The 21739-nt window shown below is 39.1% G+C and overlaps 1 protein-coding gene across 9 annotated transcripts in view; it reads left to right on the plus strand.

Annotated features, from left to right (window-relative positions):
- Nucleotides 1-21739, plus strand: part of LOC106139812 (protein daughterless) — a 99534-nt gene that overhangs the window by 67662 nt on the left and 10133 nt on the right. For 5 of the 9 annotated variants that reach the window (XM_060952806.1, XM_013341314.2, XM_013341315.2 and 2 more), the window contains exons 2-7: nucleotides 8662-9110; nucleotides 15719-15881; nucleotides 16254-16399; nucleotides 16729-16905; nucleotides 17879-18049; nucleotides 20430-20498. In XM_060952806.1, the coding sequence (XP_060808789.1) occupies nucleotides 8727-9110; nucleotides 15719-15881; nucleotides 16254-16399; nucleotides 16729-16905; nucleotides 17879-18049; nucleotides 20430-20498 (1110 nt within the window). In that variant the 5' untranslated portion in view covers nucleotides 8662-8726. Of the gene's footprint in view, nucleotides 1-8581; nucleotides 9111-15718; nucleotides 15882-16253; nucleotides 16400-16728; nucleotides 16906-17878; nucleotides 18050-20429; nucleotides 20499-21739 lie in introns of all 9 variants that reach the window. The other 4 variants (XM_060952803.1, XM_060952804.1, XM_013341316.2 and 1 more) reach the window with 2 other exon arrangements.

The following is a 21739-nucleotide window of genomic DNA, read 5'->3' on the forward strand; positions in this document are numbered from 1 at the left end:
GCCGACGCAAATTATACATTCTGATTGATTTAAGTATCGGTTGAGGAATTGATGATCCACATAAGCGTTTTATAAAGAAAAGAAACACTTTTCGTATTCATTTTCTTTTTGTAGAATTTTATTCGTGAAATGAGAATTTAATAATCTCTCATTGGAATAGAGGACAAAAAAAATGTTTCTTTATAAAAGAGGACATTTACTAACCGTACAGCCCAAACCGCTGGGTCTAGATATTTGAAATATGGCATGGTACATTCCGTACATGTGTTTTATGGGGTCCACTAAGAGAAGATTTACCGAAATTCTCGCGGGAATGGAAATTTACGGAAATATTTGTATTACGCGGGCGAAACCGCGGGCGTACTATAGTGTAAAATATTACACAAATTAGAAATTACTTTAAAAAAATCGCTATTATACGCGAGGTACATACACGACAATCTACTGTATAGTTATACATCTCCCATGTGTTAAGTCGACGCTTACTCATCCCGTTAACGTGACTCATTTTCCGGGACTCGTTCCCGAAACCAAACGGCGGCGTCATAATACAACCGAACGGATGTCCAGACCTTCGCGTGGGAGAGTCGCTGGTCGAACGGTCAAGTCATCAGAAATGTGATGAAATGCACAGGTTTTAAATCCAACCGTAGCTATGCATCATGTTATTCTGAGTTCGATTGTTAAACAATGCTCTTATGATGAGGGTAAATATCGAAACCTGCACGTTCAGGATCATGTTCCAATATGGATTAGGTTGCACTGCACAGGTCGCGGAGGTCATACGGGAGTCACTTCGTGTAAAAACCTGACTTACCATATCCAAGAACGTGGTCACAGACCGTCCTGGACTCGTCTCCAGAGTGAGGACACAACCGGATCCAAAACCACGAGGATGGACTGTACTTTTTTGTATGTCTTTCCCGTAACTATGCTCAGCGCATTATGCGCAAACGCGGCTGCGTCCGCATTCCTACATAATGTGTCGCCAACAGACCTCGTTCATTTATGTCTGTATCCCTTCGTGTTGCCTTGCCTCTCGAAGGTTCTCTGTTCACAGTACCAGCACCTTGAGTCGTGATCACAGGAGTTTGTTTCTTTTACAGGGGAGCTTCTACTGTAGGATATAATACCACGGACAGGGCACTCCAAATAATTGTTTTTGTTTTCCATTTCCCAATTTTCTCGAAAGTTGTAACGAATAAAGGTTAAAACTACTGGACCACTTTACAATGTATACAGGGACAGACAAAGCCTTTAGTAGCATACGCTGTTCAGAAAGAAATTCCCACCCAAAAGCAAGTCTTCAAATAAAAAGTACTCCCGTATTAATTAACTTTTACGTTTGATCCGCATAAGTTTTCCTCATATCCCTTTACGCCTCATACATACAAACATAAAATCACGCCTCTTTCCCGGAGGGGTAGGCAGGGACTACATCTTTCCACTTGCCACGATCTCTGCATACTTTCATCGCTTCATCTCATCGATTTCGGGTACTCTTGACCTGACCTTATGCCAGGACGTCCTTAAAAAACGCGTCATTACCATATTTTATAACAAACGTGACCATCACTAGGTTCTTGTGGTCAGGCCTGCCCATCGACTTGGCGGCTCGCAGTCTGCCATCAGTTCATTGCGCATTCGCAGAGCGACATGTGACGCGACACCGGAATCTAAACACACGTGTTATGCACTCGTTAGATGTATGAGACAATGAAAATATTAAACAATTTTTTTCTTTATATCGTTCATTAGTTATCGACGGCTTAGATTTATGTGGTTAGTTGTAGTACGTAAGTTATATAGTTAGTGTTACATAGAACACGTTGTTACACAAACTACATCGTATTCCTGGATGGGTAGGACCACATCGTTCCACTTGCCGAGAACTCTGCACATATCCCTTTTACCCATCTTTTCACAGTTGGTTTAGAGTAATATTGACCTGACCTTATTCGCCAGGACATCTCCGATTTGACCGAGAACCAACATTCCCATTCGCACTTTTCTTGTACATATTTACGTATACATACATACGAGTATAATCACGTCATTATGCCTTACGGGTAGAGCCATCAGTCTCTTAAAAACAGAAAAGCCACTTTCAGCAGTATAGCTCAAATGTGAAATTGAGATTTTAATAATGACAGGTTGCTAGCCCATCGCCTAAAATAAGAATTTGCTTTGTCAATTATTCATCCACTCCCCATTCCGACCAAAACCAAATGGAAAGAGGAATGCTTGGACCAAACCGTCCAAGCATTCCTCTTTCCATTCCTTTCGCTATATCTTCTTCCATTACAGCATTTCCATATCACCCTGTTTCTCAACCTATTTTTCAAGGCTTAAAATACAAAACAACAGACAATGATCACACTGTACAGTGTGAGCACTCATGCGTAGCCTTTAACGAACCAATTATGGTTGAAATATCCTAGATATGCAACTCGTGGACGTCATCGCATCTGCGCATGCGACTATACACAGCATCCATACTTACACAAACTTATGTACAAAGTAAACTTGGTTTTACTAAGAAGTGTGAACAATAAAGATTCTAAACTTGGGATTAATGTAGGCGATGGACCTATTTATTTTATTGAACCAATCTTCATTTTACTAAAAAGTTAAAAGTGCGAACAATAAGGCTTCTAAACTTGGGATTACTATTTTTTCTTTATTTGGGTCCATTTTGTTAGTAGCCAACACTGGTGTTATATTTTTCAGACCGCCTGAATCATATGACATGGCTTTACAACTGTCTTTAGTGATGGCAGCAGGTTAAACGTGCCTTCCGACTTCTGAAATTTTGTGCTACTTGCGGTCAGCCATCCAAGTGGGGCCTACACCCGTGGTTGCTAAACATGTGTAAGCGGTTCAAACCAGTTCAAACGTTCACGCAACGGGGCTATTTGGCTCCTGAGGTGATGGGGTCACAACCTGTCACTATAGATTCCCCGCAAAACCTCTGTCTAAACCGTAAAGGATAAAATCGCGATATGTGTAGAGACTTGAACTTTAAATGTATCATTCACCAGCATAAAGAATACTTCGGGAAGGGAAAGGGGGGTGATTTTAGAAAACGTGTAAAAAATCCGGGTCATCCGACGCGGGACCGGTCGCGGCGCAGCCGGCGGCAGGTGCGCGCTAAGTGTTGGCCTCGGGTTGGCCCAATGTTGGCCATGTATTGGGCCAATGTTCTTAACAGCCAGCCCGTTATTGGGAGGGAAATGTTTATTATTTCAGTTGAATTTTAATTCAGTTTGATTTAGTAGTCTATGTTGATATGGAAATGTACTGAATCTCAGGGTAAAACAAAAATTTTATTTATTTTTAAGAAATTGGCTATATAGGTACTTTTTATTTTAATTCATTTATTCAAAATACAGAAAATGGTTTCGATTAGGATTATCAGGCGGTCAAAGCGACCGGATTATTATTCTCGAACTATTCGTGAAATGCCTGTATTGAAAAACAGATATTCCTAATTCTAATAAAGAAATCTTATTTGACAACAGGTACGATATTACAATTTTGATTAAAAACCGAGTAAGACAGGCAAAATATACTCATTTGACATTAAAATCTAATTTAAATCGACAACCACCTTACAGCTGTAAGATCGTAACAAGTGAAAACCAATATTCGGTGCAGATCCTGCCAACGTTGGCTCCAACATTGGCGCGGCGGCAGGATGTGACAGCGGCGCGCGCGCAGCGATCATTGACTCTCCGATCAGATGTTATTTGTATGTGAACCGCGATGTATCGCTTTGTTTCCTTCGCTTGAATTCGATGCGGGTTTTTTTATTCGCTTCTGTATGATAATTGTCGCCTGAACACATTTAATATATGTCTCTTCAGAGTGTCTCCTTCGTATACCGATTTAATTCTTCGAACGATATTTGACTTCTTTTCGATCTTCTATATTTTTATGATTTTACAAAAGTGAGCAAAAGTTTGGCTTCGAAGCTCCAGATCATATCTAATTAAACCATTTCCTTATTATTGCCATGTCATTTCCATTTTCCTGAAGAGTGAAGTTCTAAATAATTCAATTCGTAACGTGACGACCGCTGCGTGCGGTGCGGGCAAATGTGCGTTCATATCGCCAAGGGCTTCCTTTTGAGATTGCTAGTTAGACGCGGCGTCACCTTATATTATCAAAATTCAAAATTATTATGAAATATTTCCAACTTAGTAATTGTCATATCTTTTGGTTTCATAACATTGGTTGAAGTCAAATTAATTGCTTAAAACCAAGTTTACAGCCTCTTCCAAAGCGTCAGAGCAGAAGAAGCAGTAACAAACTGCACTGCAGCATTTTCTTCAATACCTTCAACTTCTATTTGAATATCTTTATATTGATTCAGCGTACGGGTTCAGCTTTCCGGAAGCACATGGAACTTTTGGGTTGTATTGAACTCACCCCACGCATTATACCCTCGCATCAGGCCTTCCGAACAAGAACTGCATGAACTTCACATTGTTACCTGTTGCGAAGTGTCCGTAGCCCTCCAGCTCGGAGTAAGCCGATCCAAAGAACCACACCCTGAGAACCAAGCCTTTGTTTCTGCTTTTTTTTGGTTTCTCCTGCAAAATCATTTCCCCCCATGTTTTGTACCCACCTGTCAGTAGCTATCGTGCCAGTTGTGGAATGCTGATGTTTTTGCTAATCCCCCTCGTGACCCTGACCTTTGGTTTCTGCCACTTGTTTGTATAAACAAACATACACCTGCCTCGCACATGTGGTGATTAGAATGTTATACTTATAGGGTTTTGTAAGGAGGAAAATCGTGTGCTCTAAGCCGATGAGCTAGCATGAAGAGAGTGATGAAGTGAAAAGACCTCTGGTAAAGACGTGTGATTTTATATACATATGTAACTATTTATTTATCATCACTCTTCAGTCAGACTGTTACCATGAACAGCAGATGAGTAATGCGCCAACTGATAGCGAATCAGACTTCTAATTTACCAAAATCTCGATGATCTCGTAGAATATTCTCTTGAACTCAGTCTCACATCAAGTTACAGTGTAGTTTGTTGCGCTGCTGCTTCTACACTTGCGGCAACGAAGCGGCAGTAACTTCAAGTAATCTTTGACGTCAATATGTGATACCTTGTATCCAATATCCACATATAGTCCCGTCTATATCTCTTGCGGGATAGACAGAGCCAACAGTCTTGAAAACACTGAAAGGCCACGTTCAGTCGTATGGCTTATAAGCTGTGTAATATCTTCCAATTCGTCAATAATCTTGAAACCATTTCCTGTCACGCCAGTTGTGGAATGCCGGTGTTTTTCCCCTAATTCCTCGCGTGACCCTGACCTTTTGTTTCTGACACTTGTTTGTACATACAAACATACACCTGCCTTGCACATGTGGTGTCTAGAATGGCTGGAACTATGAGCAGGGAATTCATCCCCATGAAAAGTTAAAAGGTCACTTAATTACTGCTTGGGTTGCTTTTGGCTGTAGTACTTCTTTACTTACCTTCTTTCTTCTACACATGCGCTTTGGAAGCGGTAGTAGTTATAATTAGATTTAAGTTATGTGACGTCAATATGTGGTACCTTGTATCCAATTTTGAAAATAAATCTATTCTATTCTACCAGAGAGGGTAATCGCTGTACTTCCTACGTTTCTAGTTGACAGTTGTCCCAATCGTGTGACCTTGCCCCCCCATCTGTCAATGTGTGCGTTTGTTTACACACACCTGTCTCCTGCACAGATGGTGGCAGTTCGACACCCGGTGCAGCCACTTGTGCTGTAGACATTGTAGCTGTAGGTGTGCCTTGTGATTTGGCATAATATAAAAATAGAAAGCTTCCTTCGTCAGGTTAAAAGTACCCGAAACCGCCTAGCTTGCATGAAGAGAGTTATGAATGTGGATGAAGCGAAGGAAATATGCAGAGATCGTGGCAAGTGGAAAGAGGTAGTCTCTGCCTGCCCCTCCGGGAAAGAGGCGTGATTTTATGTATGTTAGTATGTAAAGCTTCCTCCGGACTAACCATACAAGTTCGATTTTAAGAAATAGTTGTTATCGGTGTATACAGTGTCAAATAGACGCTGATGATTGTTTGATTATGGACAGACAGAGATTGTTTATTTATAATGCAAGTTCGTGTGGTTCCCGGCACCAATGGAAAAAAGAAGCTGACCAATCCATCTCGTTCCCATGGATATTGTAAAAGGCGACTAAAGGATATACTTATTAACTTGGGATTCTTCTTTTAGGCGATGGGCTAGCAACCTCTTACTATTTGAATCTTAATTTTATAATTAATCCAAACAGTTGAACGTGGCCTATCAGTCTTTTCAATATTGTAGGCTCTGTCTACCCCGCGAAGGATATAGACGTGATTATGTGTATGTAAGTAATTCTATGAAATTAAATAACAAGTGGATATAATGCAATAGGGCATTCTCTGCTAGTCGACTCTTAACAAAACTGATACGGGTTACGAGTATAACGGCAAGTAGAAAAATATGGTCTTGCACTTTAGATCTAACCAGGATGTATGTGTTGTGTTTGTGGGCTGAATATTGAAAAATATAAATTAGCTTAGCTATTGAACACAGATTATAAAGCTTCGTCAACTCGCCCCCCACGTAGCCCGCCGGCGGCGCGGCAACTCGACACCGGTTGGATCAGCTGAGTGCTCGCGAGCACGCCTGGGAACCGAGCGCGGATGCGTCAGCGCATTCGGGCTGGTATGGCTTCCGTGCGAACACTTTGGAATGGGTTCCATCGTATATTATGTAAAAGAGGACGCTGGCGCCAATATGACCCTTCCAGTATTCAGATCCATGGTACGTCGGAGCTGTTGGGCTGGGAGGATTTACTAATATTCATTCCCAGAAAAAATCCGTAAACCATACCGCCATTCAGAAATGCGAACCATCTGAATTCAGGTATTGTTTTCGTTGTAGTGTTCTGGCTGAAATATCGCTAGGTCTAAGGGTTTGAGACATGTAGGTTCCATATGTGATTAGGCTGCATATAAATATCTTTTTTTTTGTCACAAATTTCAAAATCACGGTCATCTGTTGAAATGAAATTAAAAAAAAAGAACTTTTTCCAACTTCATCTAACTCTCACACAATACAAAACCTGGCATACCTGGTGTGACAATAATGATGTATCGCGAGCTTTGAAAGCCGCCGGTGCTTTGTCGAAAGCTCCAAATTTAGTAGCTTTGTCTGCGTTGTGTGAAGAATTAAAAAAAAAACGCAATGTGCGAAATTTTTGACCTTCACTCGTGTGGAATACAATATATTTTTTTTCTTTAATGGTGTTTTTAGCTGTCTCTTTTAAAATTTAATCCAAGTATGAAATTCTGCTTTCTTATTCATCGTTGCCTTTTCTCGCTCTGTACTTGAGGTCGAAGACACTATACCTTACCTCCAATAAAATGATTTCAGTTTGGAATTTAGTTTTGAATAACTTAACCCGTCATTAAATGTAGGCTAACTTTATGTCGAAGAGTCGATTATTTTACGATTATCGCAAGGTAAAGAGTATCTTAAATGAAAAGAAAGAATGATGAATGTTGATGATACAAAAGATGTACGCAGGGGATAATCATGGTAACTAAATAGTAGATGTGACATCACAAAACATCAACATCTTCATTATCATTTCGAATTCTGGAATGAATAGACACCATTTTGGTTTTAAAAACTGATGTCTGCTACAAAAGCTACCTCAGTCAATATCATTGTATAGCCCTGAAAAAAGACTAATACATAATTATATTGTATTTACGCCCGGCTTTTGCAGACGTGAAATTTGACATCTCAAATGTCACTGTCAATCATAGCCTGGCTGTCTTTGTCATTATGTAACACTATATGTCACTTCCGACATTATTATCAGATTCAAAGCCGAATTATTAAAACCCTATTGATATAAAATTTTTACATCGTATGTATAGCCTCGTATTAAGGTACTCTATGTCGCGGTAATAGGTGCGAAATTGCAGTGGATTTGCGTAGGTTGATGTGGTGTCGACTGTACGACTGTAAATCTGGCTTTACCTGCTTTCTCTGGGGTTACAATTGAAGGGTTAATTCTCACGTCGCAAGGTGTTCCGGTGTCAGTCCCTTGGGTGACTCGCTTAGTGCACGGTGCATCGCGGATGGGTGGTCTCTCTCGATTATCGATATATTGCAATTTTCAATTTTGTCGTGTCACCGTGTCAGTATTAATAACTCGATTCTGTGAATAAAATTTCAATATTAAAAAAAAAAGATGATATGGACATTCGCTAACAAAATGTAAAAAAAAAAAACTAAGAAAGCACTTTATACGATAATTTATAATTTATATAAATGACAGATTCCAAATTCAAAAATATTATTTTGTTATTTTTTTATTGTATCAGTATATTTATGGCCAGGCAGGCTTTGTTATAAGAAAGTATCGTCAACATTTCTAGATATCTCTTCTTCTTAAATTTAAAAGCTATCTCTTGTCGGGGGAGTTAAGTGGAGCGTCCTCCATTCAATTATTTTCTCTGCAATTTTTTGATGATGCGCTCATATTTCCTTTATTTTATCAAAATAATATAGCATTTCAAGATATCATGATGCCCTAAAAGAATTACTCACTTTTATCGTGGAACGGAACGTGAATACCTCATGCTTTCCAGTGGATGTGCGATACGAGCTCACGAGTGCAATGAAGTGTAAAAAATTCAAATTCAAGTGAACAGTGATGTCGCTGCGGCATGAAGTCATGGACGCCTCGTTCCTCCCGGCCGACCCGCCGCCCGAGCAGCCCAAGGACCTGGCCTCGGAGTACTTCAACACGTTCAGCCAGATCTGTGACAACTACAGGCCGGAGAGTGAGCATTTGAGGCAGACGTCGGACAGTCTGCGACTGACTTCAGAGATATTGGACGGCCGGGAGTATGTGGACTATAAGCATAGTGAGTTTGTGACTACGGACTTTAATGAGAAGGTGTTCCTGGGTAGGGAGCCCAATGTGTTCTCGTTCGGGCAGCCGGATGCCTCGGCGTTGCTGAAACAGAGGGCCCGGCGGCGGTACCAGGAGGAGCACGGGCTGCAGCCGCCGCCCGCCACCAGCCAGGAGAGTGGGGTAAGGTCATCATGCAATCAAAAGAGTACTTCTAGTTATAAGTTCAATGTGTTATAAACGACTGTACTCTTAAATTGGTAAGCATTTTGCTACGATGTGTTTTACCGATTATGTTCTTATCAGCTTCATCATTATCTACATGACCCCTCCATCACCCACTGCTGGGCATAAGCTTCCTGTCTAAGTTTAAGAAAAAAATCGATCGTCGAGAGGCACTGGCCAGTTAACGTTTTACGGCCAAATCCCTTCTGGTACATACCTACATACATATATCCCTTGTGGGGTAGACAGAGCCAACAGTCTTGAAAAGACTGATAGGCCACGTTCAGCTATTTGGCTTAATGATAGAATTGTGATTCAAATAGAGACAGGTTGCTAGCCCATCGAATGAGAAATGAATCCCAAGTTTGTAAGTCTATCTTTTTATCGCCTTTCACGACATCCATGGGAAAGGGATGGAGTGGTCCTATTCTTTTTTTGTATTTGTGCCGGGAACCACACGGCACATACTGCCTTCTGGTATAAGATAGCTATAAGAAATGGACTTTGACAGGCATACAGGCATTTTTCTAAAAAGGTATTTATTATCTGGCACGTTTACGCGTAATTTATAATCTATTTCTTTAGGTAATATAGGTAAAGATCTTGTTGACTTGAAAACCGTTTGAAGAATCATACGGTTCCGTCAGCCCAGTGGCTTCATTCAAAATTAATTACTTAATTCAATACACTGCAATTTACTACAGATTATCATACTGAACCTTTTGCATACATACATAAGGTACAAATTAACTCACTTTGTGCTCCGCTATTTCACGCTTCTTCTAAGTAATGTAATTATCTTACTGAACCTTATCTCACATGCATAAAGTACAAATTATCTTACCTTTGTCTCCTCTATTCCCGACTTAGAAGCAATGCAATGACACATAGATTAGCATACTGAACCTTGTATTTACCGGCATAAAGTACAAATTAACTCGCTTTCCTTCCTCACCGCCCGTGACGTCACGCGTCACAAACATGGCCGCTATTTGTACGCGTCTATATTTACACTGTACTACGATAGTAACCGTGGGCGTTTCGGTGTAGGTACCGTTGTTTTTATGGCGATTATATTATTAATTTATCTGGGTCTCGAGACGAGCGCCACGAAATGTTGCATTTTCTCTAAGTGCCGTTTCTGTGTTTTGCATATTGTCTATGTATTTATACATACATACGTACATACATACAATCACGTCTATATCCCTTGTGGGGTAGACAGAACCTGCAGTCTTGTTAAGACTGATAGGCCACGTTCAGCTATTTGGCTTTAAGATAGGATTGAGATTTAAAAAGTGACAGGTTGCTAGCCCATCGCCTAAAAGAAGAATCCCAAGTTTATAAGCCTACCCCTTAGTCGGCTTTTACGACATCCATGGGAAAGAGATGGAGTGGTCCTATTCTTTTTTGTATTAGTGCCGGGGACCACACGGCACACACCAAACCACATTTAGGCGATGGGCTGGCAACCTGTCACTATTTGAATCTCAATTCCATCATTGAGCCGTACTGTCGAACGTGGCTTCTAAGTCTTTGCGAAACTGTTAGCTCTGTATACCTCGTGAGGTATGGAGACGTGAATATATGTATGTAACATGTTGTTATTTTCTTAAGACCTCCATTGCCACTGCTAAGCAAATCACTCCCATCTGCTAACATCTATTTCAATTGTATAATTTTGTAGTACCTAGGTAGGTTTTATTGTAAGTTGATTAAAGTTATAATTTATTTTTGGTGTTTGTAAAATGTGCTTAAGATTAAGAAAATCCCATTGTATATTTATTTCACTATTCTTTATGTGATTCGTCATGTTTTTTATTATTAATATATTATATATTATAGATAAAAATCTTTCTCTTACCATTCCTCCACTCTCGATTCAGTGCATTTACTTTTAAACCATAGGCTAAAAAACAAAATAGACGTGTCAAAATTTATCTTTCCGAAATTTAACTACATTTTTTACCTTTAAAGTAAATTACATTACAATACTAACTTAACAGATTGTTATTGATCACAAATAAAACTTACAATACACCATCATCGATTCCCATCATTGTCTTGAAATCACTTAAAATCCCTGTTATTGCGTGGTACGTCCGGCGTCACCCGATATTTTTCGCCCCTCTAATGGAACGGTAACATGACACCTATCTGTTGTGGGCCCGATGTGTTATAAGTACAGTCGACAGCGAATCGACGTACCAAAATTCAATGCAACTTCGCCTCTGTTACCGCGACAAAGAGTTCCATGCGGGGATAACTTGATATGCAGTTTATTGTTCCGAGTCATTTATTTCAATAGCTTATTGAATGTGTTTTGAAGTCGGTTTGATTGATCTAGTATGAAGATACTATATATGTAATCACTTCTTTATATCTAACGGCTTAGGCAGAGCCGGCAATCTCAAGAATACTGGAATGCCATATTAAGCTTGTCTTCATGTTGAAATTGAGATTCTAATTGTAACGGGTTGCTATCTCATCGCCTAAAAGAAGAATCCCAAGTTAATTAGTCTTTCCCTTAGTCGCCTTTTACGACATCCATGGGAAAATGTTGGGTGGTCCTGTTCAAAAGTGCAGATAACCACACACACCTTTATTTCAGTACCTAAAAAAATTACTGTCTGTACATAATTCTATTCTAAGTTTGGATAGTTGTGAAGTTAGCGTTGTTGAAGAAAATGCTTCAGTGGAGTTTGTTACCGCTTCTTCTGCACTGACGCTTTGGAAGAGGCAGTTAACTTAGTTTTCAGTTTTAAGTAATATATTTGACGTCAACCAATGTTGTGAAACCAAAAGTGATATGACACTTATTAAGTGATATGAAGTGTCCCATGATAATGAATAGAAATTTTGAATTTGAATAACTCACTCCTTTTATAAATGTATGTCAATAAATACCTACTAGTTACACCTAAGGCCACCGAGATACAAGAATCGAATCGACGCAGGCGCGTTATCTCGACGCACAATAGTGTTTACCCCGACCGGGCGCACAATAGCGAGAAAGTGCACTCGCTGGCCGGGAAACTGGTACACTGCTGCAAATGTATGTATGTATAATGTTAAATAAATATAAATAAATATATACGGGACAAATTACACAGTTTGAGTTAGCCTCGAGGTAAGTTCGAAACTTGTGTTGCGAGATATTAAATCAACGATACTATATTTATAATAAATACTTATATAGATAAACATCCAAGACCCTGGACAAAGTTCGTTTATCATCATGCTCAGGCCGGAATTCGAACCCGGGACCTCCGGTGTCACAGACAAGCGCACTACCGCTGCGCCACAGAGGCCGTCAAAAATTTATTTATTATAAAAAAAAAGGATAGGACCACTCCATCTCTTTCCCATAGAAGTCGTAAAAGGCGACTAAGGCTTATAAACTTGGGATTATTCTTTTAGTCGACAGACTAGCAACCTGTCACTATTTGAATCTCAATTCTATCATTGAGCCAAACGTGGCCGTGGCCTATCAGTCCGCAAGGGATATAGACGTGACCATATGTATGTATGTATGTACGGATAATAACGTAGGCATCCTCTAGTAAATAATTTGTTTTAAATTCTTAAAGCTAGATATAACAGCGAACACTGTCGCAGCCCAATCGCCATCTGGTAAGCGTCGACGCTAACGTGTGTATCGCATAAATTCGTTCGGTTTATAGTTTAAAGATACGCGGCAGTATATCTCTTAGCGGGCGATGTACTAGCTGTTAGTATTATCCTACTACTATTATAAAGGCGAAAGTTTGTATGGATGTTTGTTACTCTTTCACGCAAAAACTACTGAACCGATTACCATGAAATTTGGTATGAAGGTAGCTGAAGACCCAGAATAACACATAGGCTACTTTTTATCCCAGAGTTTCCGCGGGATTGATAGGGTTTCCATGCGGACGAAGTCGCGGGCGGCCTCTAGTTATATATATAGGTACTATGATTTATCGCGATATCTAACTGGAACTCACAATGTTTTCGATCACTGGTTTGTCTGATATTGTTTGTATGATCCATCACCACATACATACACACATATAATCACGTCTATATCCCTTGTGGGGTAAAAAATGCCAAAGATCTTGACAATACTGATAGGCCACATTCAGCTTTTAGACTAGAATTGAGATTCAAAAAGTGACAGGTTTCTAGCCGATCGCCTATGGCCTAATGGAAGAATACCAAGTTTATAAGCCCATCCCTTAGTCGCATCTTACGACATCCATGGAAACGAGATGAAGTGGTCCTATTCTTTTTTTTTATTGGTGCCGGAAATCGCACGACACCATCCATCCTACCATCACGACATCTTACATCATATTACTTACTAACTTAGGATAAGTGTATTGTTACTAACAAAAATGAGTCAATGGTCACTTGAATAAAAACATTTATTATTATTACATCATACCTAATTGCGAAAGTAAGTATTATTTATTTTCCTACTGAAGCAGTGTTCTTAAAATGCATGCAAATCAAATGTTTTTGTTCTATATTTTCTTGTCCCCCAAGTGTACACGCGGCGACAATGAGAGCAATCATCGCGTGTCGCAAGTTATCAGCCGACGGTATGGCCAAGTGGAGTGAGTAAGCGGCCTTTTACGGGCGGTCCGTTGGTTCAGAACCAACGGTGTACGCGGACAATCAATCTAATGTTATTTTTTTCAATTTCGTCATTAAAAACCAATACAATTGAACGAACTAGACGAACGTATCTTGATCAAATTAAGGACGTCCTGGTAAAGGGTCAGGTCAAAAGTACCGGAAAGCGAAGGAAGTGTGCAGAGATCGTGGCAAGTGGAAAGAGGTAGTCTCTGCCTACCCCTCCGGGAAAGAGGCGTGATTTTTTGTATGAACGCGGCCTCTTTCAAGACTTTTGGCTTGGTTTACCCCGCAAGGGATACAGACGTGGTTGTGTGTATGTATGTAATTTATTTTAAGATAACACAAAAAACAATTAAGCTGTGTCAAAAATAAAGATAAACTACACCCGTAATATGACACGCGAAGCTACATCGTTTTTATCGCGCGATTAACTATCGCCGTCCCGAAAGCGAAATACTGAGAGCTTTGAACGCGATGAAAACGGCTAGGCGCGTGCCATACGGCGGGAGCTGAATCAAAATCTTACAAAATATGAATGTGAAGGAATCGATAGAATTATTCATGGAAATATATTAATACACGCGTTGAAGCTGAATTGTTTATTTGTAGTCCGTCTGTCTGGCTTTCCCGAGAAATATAAAATACTTAAATTTAACTGGATCATAGAAAATTGTCTGAATTGAATGAGAGGTCTTATAAAAATATATTCAATTGTTTCATAGGAACCAATTGGACCTATGAATCAATTGGATTTTTTTTCTTATTGCTTTATTTCATTGATGTAACTGTTTTATTTTACTTTTTATTAAAAAATTAATTGCTAAATGTTCAATTTGTCACATGTTTCATCACCTGATTACTTAAAAAATACTGATAAGTTAATTAAATTCCTGTGTCGTGTAGGTTAAATAGTTGTGAAAATAATCAATCCATATTTATATTATTAGATAATAAATGTGAAAGTCTGTTTTTTTTAAAGTCTGTATTTCATTGCACTAGCCCGATTTTGATGAAATTCAATAACAACTAATAACTATTCACAGTTACACCACCGAAGCAATTTGGATGTAATTGGTACAAATATAGTTGTAATCTTGGGAAAGAAAACTGCTTTTCCTTTGGTGATTCTGACGGAAACGGAAGAAACGGCAATTTCTATTGGACGCGGTCAGAGCTGCGGGCGAAAGCTAGTAAATAATAATTTGGAAGTGTTTGTAATTAGCCTTTATTGGCTGAAGCAGGATACGTGCTCGCCGCCATTATCTGTATCGTATTTGGCGTATCACTCCCCAGATTAGGACGAACAATGAGGTGACTCAGACATCTTGTGTAATTGTATCGCTACGCCGGCTAGATATGGGAATAATTTGTTGTCTATCTAGTCTTTTAAAGGTGCCGTTGGCCTATTTGTTTTGTAATTGTTTAGCGTTTGTGTACGCTCGCTTATAGTAGTGGGTTCATTGGCGTAAAAGCAGATAGGTAGATAAAATGTTTGAGAGTCACCTTAACAATTCAAAATAATTACCGCAGTCAAATGTATAGGAAATGTAATCTAAATGATCTAGTTTAATCTGGAAGAGATCGCATATGCGATAAAGCCACTTTTGTACATTAACTTAAAATAGTGAAATAGAGGTTAATCTAATTTAAATCCAATAATAACTTGACGTATACCGGCCTGTAGAACTGAATTAAGAACTCCTCGTATTTTCGCCATTGATCTTTATCGAAGGCAATCAATATTCTATCCAAGAGAATATGCTTTAACAATCTGAGCTAAGAGAACTGAGTAAAGTCTGAATCTTGTCGAGAAAGGCTCATCAGATGCCGCCAGATTGACTAACTGTTTCGACTACTCATTTTCGTACTCTCGCCTCTTTATAATGAATACCCTGTAATAATACAAAATAAAATCTCCTAACGTTCATCTTTCTCTCTCTTTCCAGTATGGCAGCGATGAATTCGGGCACGACTCGCCCAGCCGGTTCGCGTCGCCCAAAGGCGCCGGCGCGGCCGCGTACCAGGAGCCCTACTACGGCGGCGAGTGGGCCGCGGGCTACTATCAGCCCCCACCGCCGTACCAACACGACCCTTACGCCACGTCGCCAGGTAAGACTTCAACTTCGTGTATTCCAAGGAAAGATTTCTATTAAAGAGGCTTAAGAAGGAATCAGGAAGAGGGCAGTTACCTTCTTGGTTGGCCCAACTACACAGAATAGTTGGGCGTTCGATAACACTAACTCCTATCACTGAAGCCTGTTTCGATTTTATCTAAAAGTTATTATTTGTATACTAAAGCTGCTACCTCTACGACGTCCCAGCAAAGCAATCCTCGATCGGGTAAGCCAGGTTTTACACGAAGCGAATGCTGCCTTATCTTCGTAACCTTTGCGTCAACGTAACCAATATGTGATCATGTTACTCAAAAATATTGATTTTAAACAGGAACTTCTACTGAACCTAGTATTTGTCATATTCCAGGTATAGCAGGCGGCGCGGTAGGCGAGCCGGCGGGCGGCGGCGGCGGAGGGGAGCTCCCGCTGCCGCCCATGTCCTCGTTCAGAGCGGCCGCGCCTCACCACTCGCCCACAGACCCCATGCTCGTCGCCAAGCCTGCTCTACAGCCGGTGAGTTTGACATATATCTCTCTCACATTCATCAAGTCTTTAACCTTTACGTAGTAGAGAACTCCAGCTAATTTTGTAATCATTCGACTATCATATGATTTAGAATAATTTACGATCCCGTTTACAGCCTCTGGTTTAAAGACTTATCTGTTCTTGAATGGTGGTATTGGAAGGGCATTGTGTTCTCTCCAGTGAAGGTGCAACCGGCCTGCTGGGATGATTTGATCACGATCCTGGACTAAGTTAGGTTTTTACACGATTTCGTTGATTACCAGATCTAAATAGAGTAAAGATATCGATCCGGTAATGAATGTAATGTCTGCCTGTAGATGTACGCGGCGAGCAGCGTGGCGGGCGGCGCGGGCGCGGTGGAGGCGGGCAGCCTGTCCTCGTACGGCTCGTCCCCCTCCACGCCCGTGCACTCCCCCCCACCGCTCCACGCGCGCCTCTACCCGCCGCTGAAGCACTCCCCGCAGCATCACCACGTGCACCATCACAACGGACAGGTTGGTTATAGCTCGTCCCTCTCCACGTCAGTGCACTTCCCCCACCAAGCTAGGATAATAATGACTCGTTCTTAAATAATAAAGTGGCTTTCCTCTGCTGGCGGCCGTTCAGCCTCCATGGACAGACAGATACTTTGACTTGACATTTTAGATGAACAAAACTGTCTGACAGACTGATGAAAAAAAGGACAATCAAAATTTGACTAGACGACAATAAGACGACGCCTTGAACAGCCAAAATTCTGTTTTATTCAGACGCGACCTGTCATACCCTCGACCCGTTCAGCTGGACATGTCCACCTTCGAGCGTCTTCACCTTATGATCCATCATAAATACTTAATCTTTTTAGCATATCAAATTATTTGCATTAAAATTCATTACAATGTTCGAATTTCCTAGTTATCTAATAAATATATTTTTCAAATCCATACCTACATTATACACCGGTACATACATTAGACTACATGACATCATTCTGTATATTTAAAAACATCACAGCCTATTATCTAGACTTAATTTATTATGAAATGTTTCTATACTGATTTAAAATCAGCAATCCAGGTGTCTATAGAGCTTTGTATTACAATCATATGATGATTGATTCAAATCGTATGGCGAGTTAAAGAAACGCATTTGTCAATTTGGACAGATGAGACACATTCGTTCTGGGGTGCATTTCAATTGCAGGTTATATATTTTGTAATTGCCAGATGCTGACATAGATATAAATCTGTTTTTTTTTAAATTAAAGTAGGAGGCCTTTTTTGGTTAAATTAGTTGTTCCATATTGACTAAGATGATTGAATAAGATAGATTAACGTCCACGTGTATTACACGTGGACTTCAATCTAATTGGCAACTGTTCCTTGTATGAATATCCTAATACTCAAAATTTTCAGTTGACACGGTTCTCATTATAAATATTTCCTTGTATCATTATCAATTAACTATTTCATTTCTAATAATTTCCAGCAATCAAGCTGGGTGCCCACCGGCGTGTCATCCCCTCCAAGCGCGTCCACCCCGCACGCGCTCCCCGCGGTGGGGGGCGTGGCGGCCGTCACGGGGGTGGGGGGCGCCGCGGCGGGGGGGATGCCTAACGGACACCACCAGCATGTCGCCGTGTTCCCACCACCGGTTATGGTAAGTGGAGGGTATGTTGAGAGATGGGAAAGTTCAATTGGTTGATAGGGATGTGAAATTGGTTCATACTGAGGTTCAATTTGTTAATAGGGAAGATCAATTGGTTGGCATTGACATGCAATTGGTTCAGAGGGAGGTCCAATCATCCGATAGGAGGTTAAATTTGATGAATAGAAAGGTTCGCATGATAGAACAGACACAAAAAAGAATAGAAATGCCTAGAATTTACGTTAAATATAAATTAGTGCATATTGTAAGACCAGTAATAATAAATACAAGTTGCGATAGATCATTACGGTAAATTGCAAAAGAAAAAAAAATTGCAAAGATGGGGCTCGAAATAATTACATTGTTTGAATTATTAATAGTAAATTTGTTAAACGTGTTACAAAAATAAATTCGATGGATTCAAGGTATCAAAACTGTGATTAAAATGTATGAAATATATAATTAAGTTACCAAATAAGATGAAATCAAGTTATTAATCAAACCAGATATTTAAATATTGTTCTTTAACAAGAACATTTATCTTAATTTGCGAATTATTTAAATCGCTATTTTTCAATACGAAACTAGTTGAAATAATATTAAGAATTTAATTAAACCTGATTGGCTATAAATGCCGCCGTTCTGTGTATCTATACGGATAAAGTACTCATTTAATGATTTTGTGAGTTAATAATTACTTGATTTTCTCCTTTACGATGAGGGCAAACATCTTGAGGAATCCTGCACATTCAGATAGCTGAAAAGTGTGGATGTAGGCCCGCTCTTAGATCACGGGCAAAGGGGGAATAACTTAACCTGTATAAATGTCAGGAGAATCACGAAAATGATTGAAATTTGGTTATGCGAAACAAATCTTTTCATGATTCAATCACTAATTTATATATGTTCGTTGGTCAGTGTATGTGTCTTATTTTGTGCAGTAAGATCTATGGTACTCTAAAGTATAAAACTCCGGCGTCGCCTTCCAACCACCAATTAATATAAAGAGTATTTTCTATTCCTGTCCCGTTATCAACCAATTGAATTTCGGTCTTTTGACTCGACCATTTCGAGCTGCGTAGTATAGAAAATCAGTGTATTAATGTAAATAATTCTAAAACTCTTTTTTTAGTCGCATGCGACGTGCATGTATGTACTATAATAGATTTATTATCTTTTTCCAAATAAGATTGACAACGTGTAGTTTGCCCACGTGCGACACCCATTTTGTTTCTTCACCTTGAATGAATATGACACGTTCAAATATGAATTGAAAATTAATTATTTGTGTATAAATTAAAATAAATTTAATGAAAAATTTTTTTTTTATTTAATTAATCATAGGTTGCGCATGTAGTGGCCTGACTGCACGTTTTATTATTTTTTTGAGAAATTTTTATCGTTTTCTTGAGCTTAAGTAACATTTTACAAGTTTTGTTTTTAGTAAGATTTGAAGATTGACTATTTGTTATTTAGCATTAATATTAGGTGCGGTGCAAACTTTCAATTTTTATTAGTTCAGTAAATGCGATTCATTTCAAATCGTGCAAATTATTTTTAACGACAACCATATCGTGTCATATCGTACTTACTGTTGATACAATTATGAATCCTGTTGTTGTACTGAAAATCATAAGAATTAATGTAATATGAAGTCGAAATAGCAGATTAAATTTGTTGTTTAAAATTATCCGTCTTATTATTGATGTGTTTCTGACGAACGTTTGCGCCGCACCGTGTTTGCGTAACGTCTGTGTTTTGATCCCCCAGCGGGCGCGGTCACGCGACATACACACCTTGTATACATAATCATGTAGTTCAATATTGTGCTAGTATGTTAGTATCGTAGTTAGACATGTTTCAGTTGATTCCGCCATCCTTTATACTTTCAATATGAAACTGACAGTTATATCTGAAGTCAGAGCTAAAACGGAGCGATTTTGTTTCTCCAAAATGGATTCATCTGTTCTAATCACTTCATTTATCTAAGCTGAAGCGTAGTAGTACAAATTCTTTGTGTTTAAATTCCTTGGTACTGTGGTGAAACATTCTCAGTCCTTTCTTATCAAATTATTCCGCCCTTTGGTGTCCTCCCACTGGTTTTGTTTGCCAAATACTTTACTTTTTCTTCTTCTACCATTTCTAGTCATTATTATTGGACATTTCGAACATCGCTTAGTAATTGTCACAACATTGATTGACGTGGAATTAATTACCTTAAGCTAATTCGCTTATTCTTGTCCCACTAAAGACTTATTTTATCCGTTATTGGAGTAGTCTCTCCCCTTTTTGCAGTAACTTCCCCTCCCTAGTAGTAGTCCCCCTGATTTGGGCATTGCCGCCCGCTAGTGTAGTGTGTCGCGCGAGCGCCCGCTGATCGCCGCATGCGCAGGGCGGCGCGGGCGACGCGCGGCAGCTGGACGAGGCCATGGTGTTCCTGCGGGACCACTCCGACGTCGGCGTGAGTACCCCCACTTGTTTGTCTACCCGCGGGAACTACAACATCTTGCTAATTACACCCATTATTCAGATTATTGTTTTAATTTAAGCGACATTGCATTTTTTCCGGATTAACGGTAAAATACAATAAAATTTATAACTATTACTTGTTTAGTGCAAAATTGCTCATTCACGACGGCTGTTACTTATGATTGTGACATTTAAATTAATAAGATGTTTTAGATTCCCCTGTTAATCTATAGCTTTGCCTTAAGGAGTCGATCGACGGAAAGTGATACAAAAAGTATTAGCAAATTTGATAGTAACAGGTTTACTGTATTTGTGTTACTATTGCGAGAGAAAATAAATATATATAATACATAGTTAAAGTATATTTTTACAGTTTTCGATGTTATGATGATGTAATTAAACTTTAAAATGATACATAATTTTATTTTAAAAAATTACTCTTCCGCCGTCGTTTTCTTATATGCAAAGTAAGAATAATTTAGATTGTAAAATATGTGAAAATTCTACGCTGTATTATTTAATTGAAACTTATTCTTAGATTATAAGCATGAGAGTTGAATAGTTTGCAGTGGCCTTCTCTTATTTTGTGTTTTAAAAATCTTGCATTTTGTACTTGTAGAATGTGGAGTTCTAATTTCTATCGCAAATTTTCGTTTTTAAATATTTTAATTAACATGTCCAGTTAAAATATAATAAAAAAATGTATATTTTTAATCTTATTTTATATTTTTTTTATATACGGGACAAATTACACTGATTGAGTTAGCCTCGAAGTAAGTTCGACACTTGTGTTACGAGATACTAACTCAACGATACTATATTTTATAATAAATACTTATATAGATAAACATCCAAGACCCAGGACAATCAGAAAAAGTTCTTTTCTCATCATGCCCTGACCGGGATTCGAACCCGGGACCTCCGGTGTCACAGACAAGCGTACTACCGCTGAGCCACAGAGGCCGTTATAATCTAATTCAATTGATTCATAGGAATTAATGGAATTTACTTTTTATAGTCAATACAATTGACTGTGAAATAATTAAATTGAGTAACAGAATAAATTGGAAACCTATGAATAAATTGGATTATATTTAGTAATTGAAATTGTATGTAGTAATTCAATTGAATTTTAATTGATTGAATTTTTTTGACATATGTAGCCAATACTTGAGTAATAAGGTGACGATAACAGCTTACCATCAGGGCAACGGTTTCAATAAGAAAAGTTGT

Source organism: Amyelois transitella, chromosome 29 (assembly GCF_032362555.1).
Source record: "Amyelois transitella isolate CPQ chromosome 29, ilAmyTran1.1, whole genome shotgun sequence".
Taxonomy (NCBI): Eukaryota; Metazoa; Arthropoda; class Insecta; order Lepidoptera; family Pyralidae; genus Amyelois; species Amyelois transitella.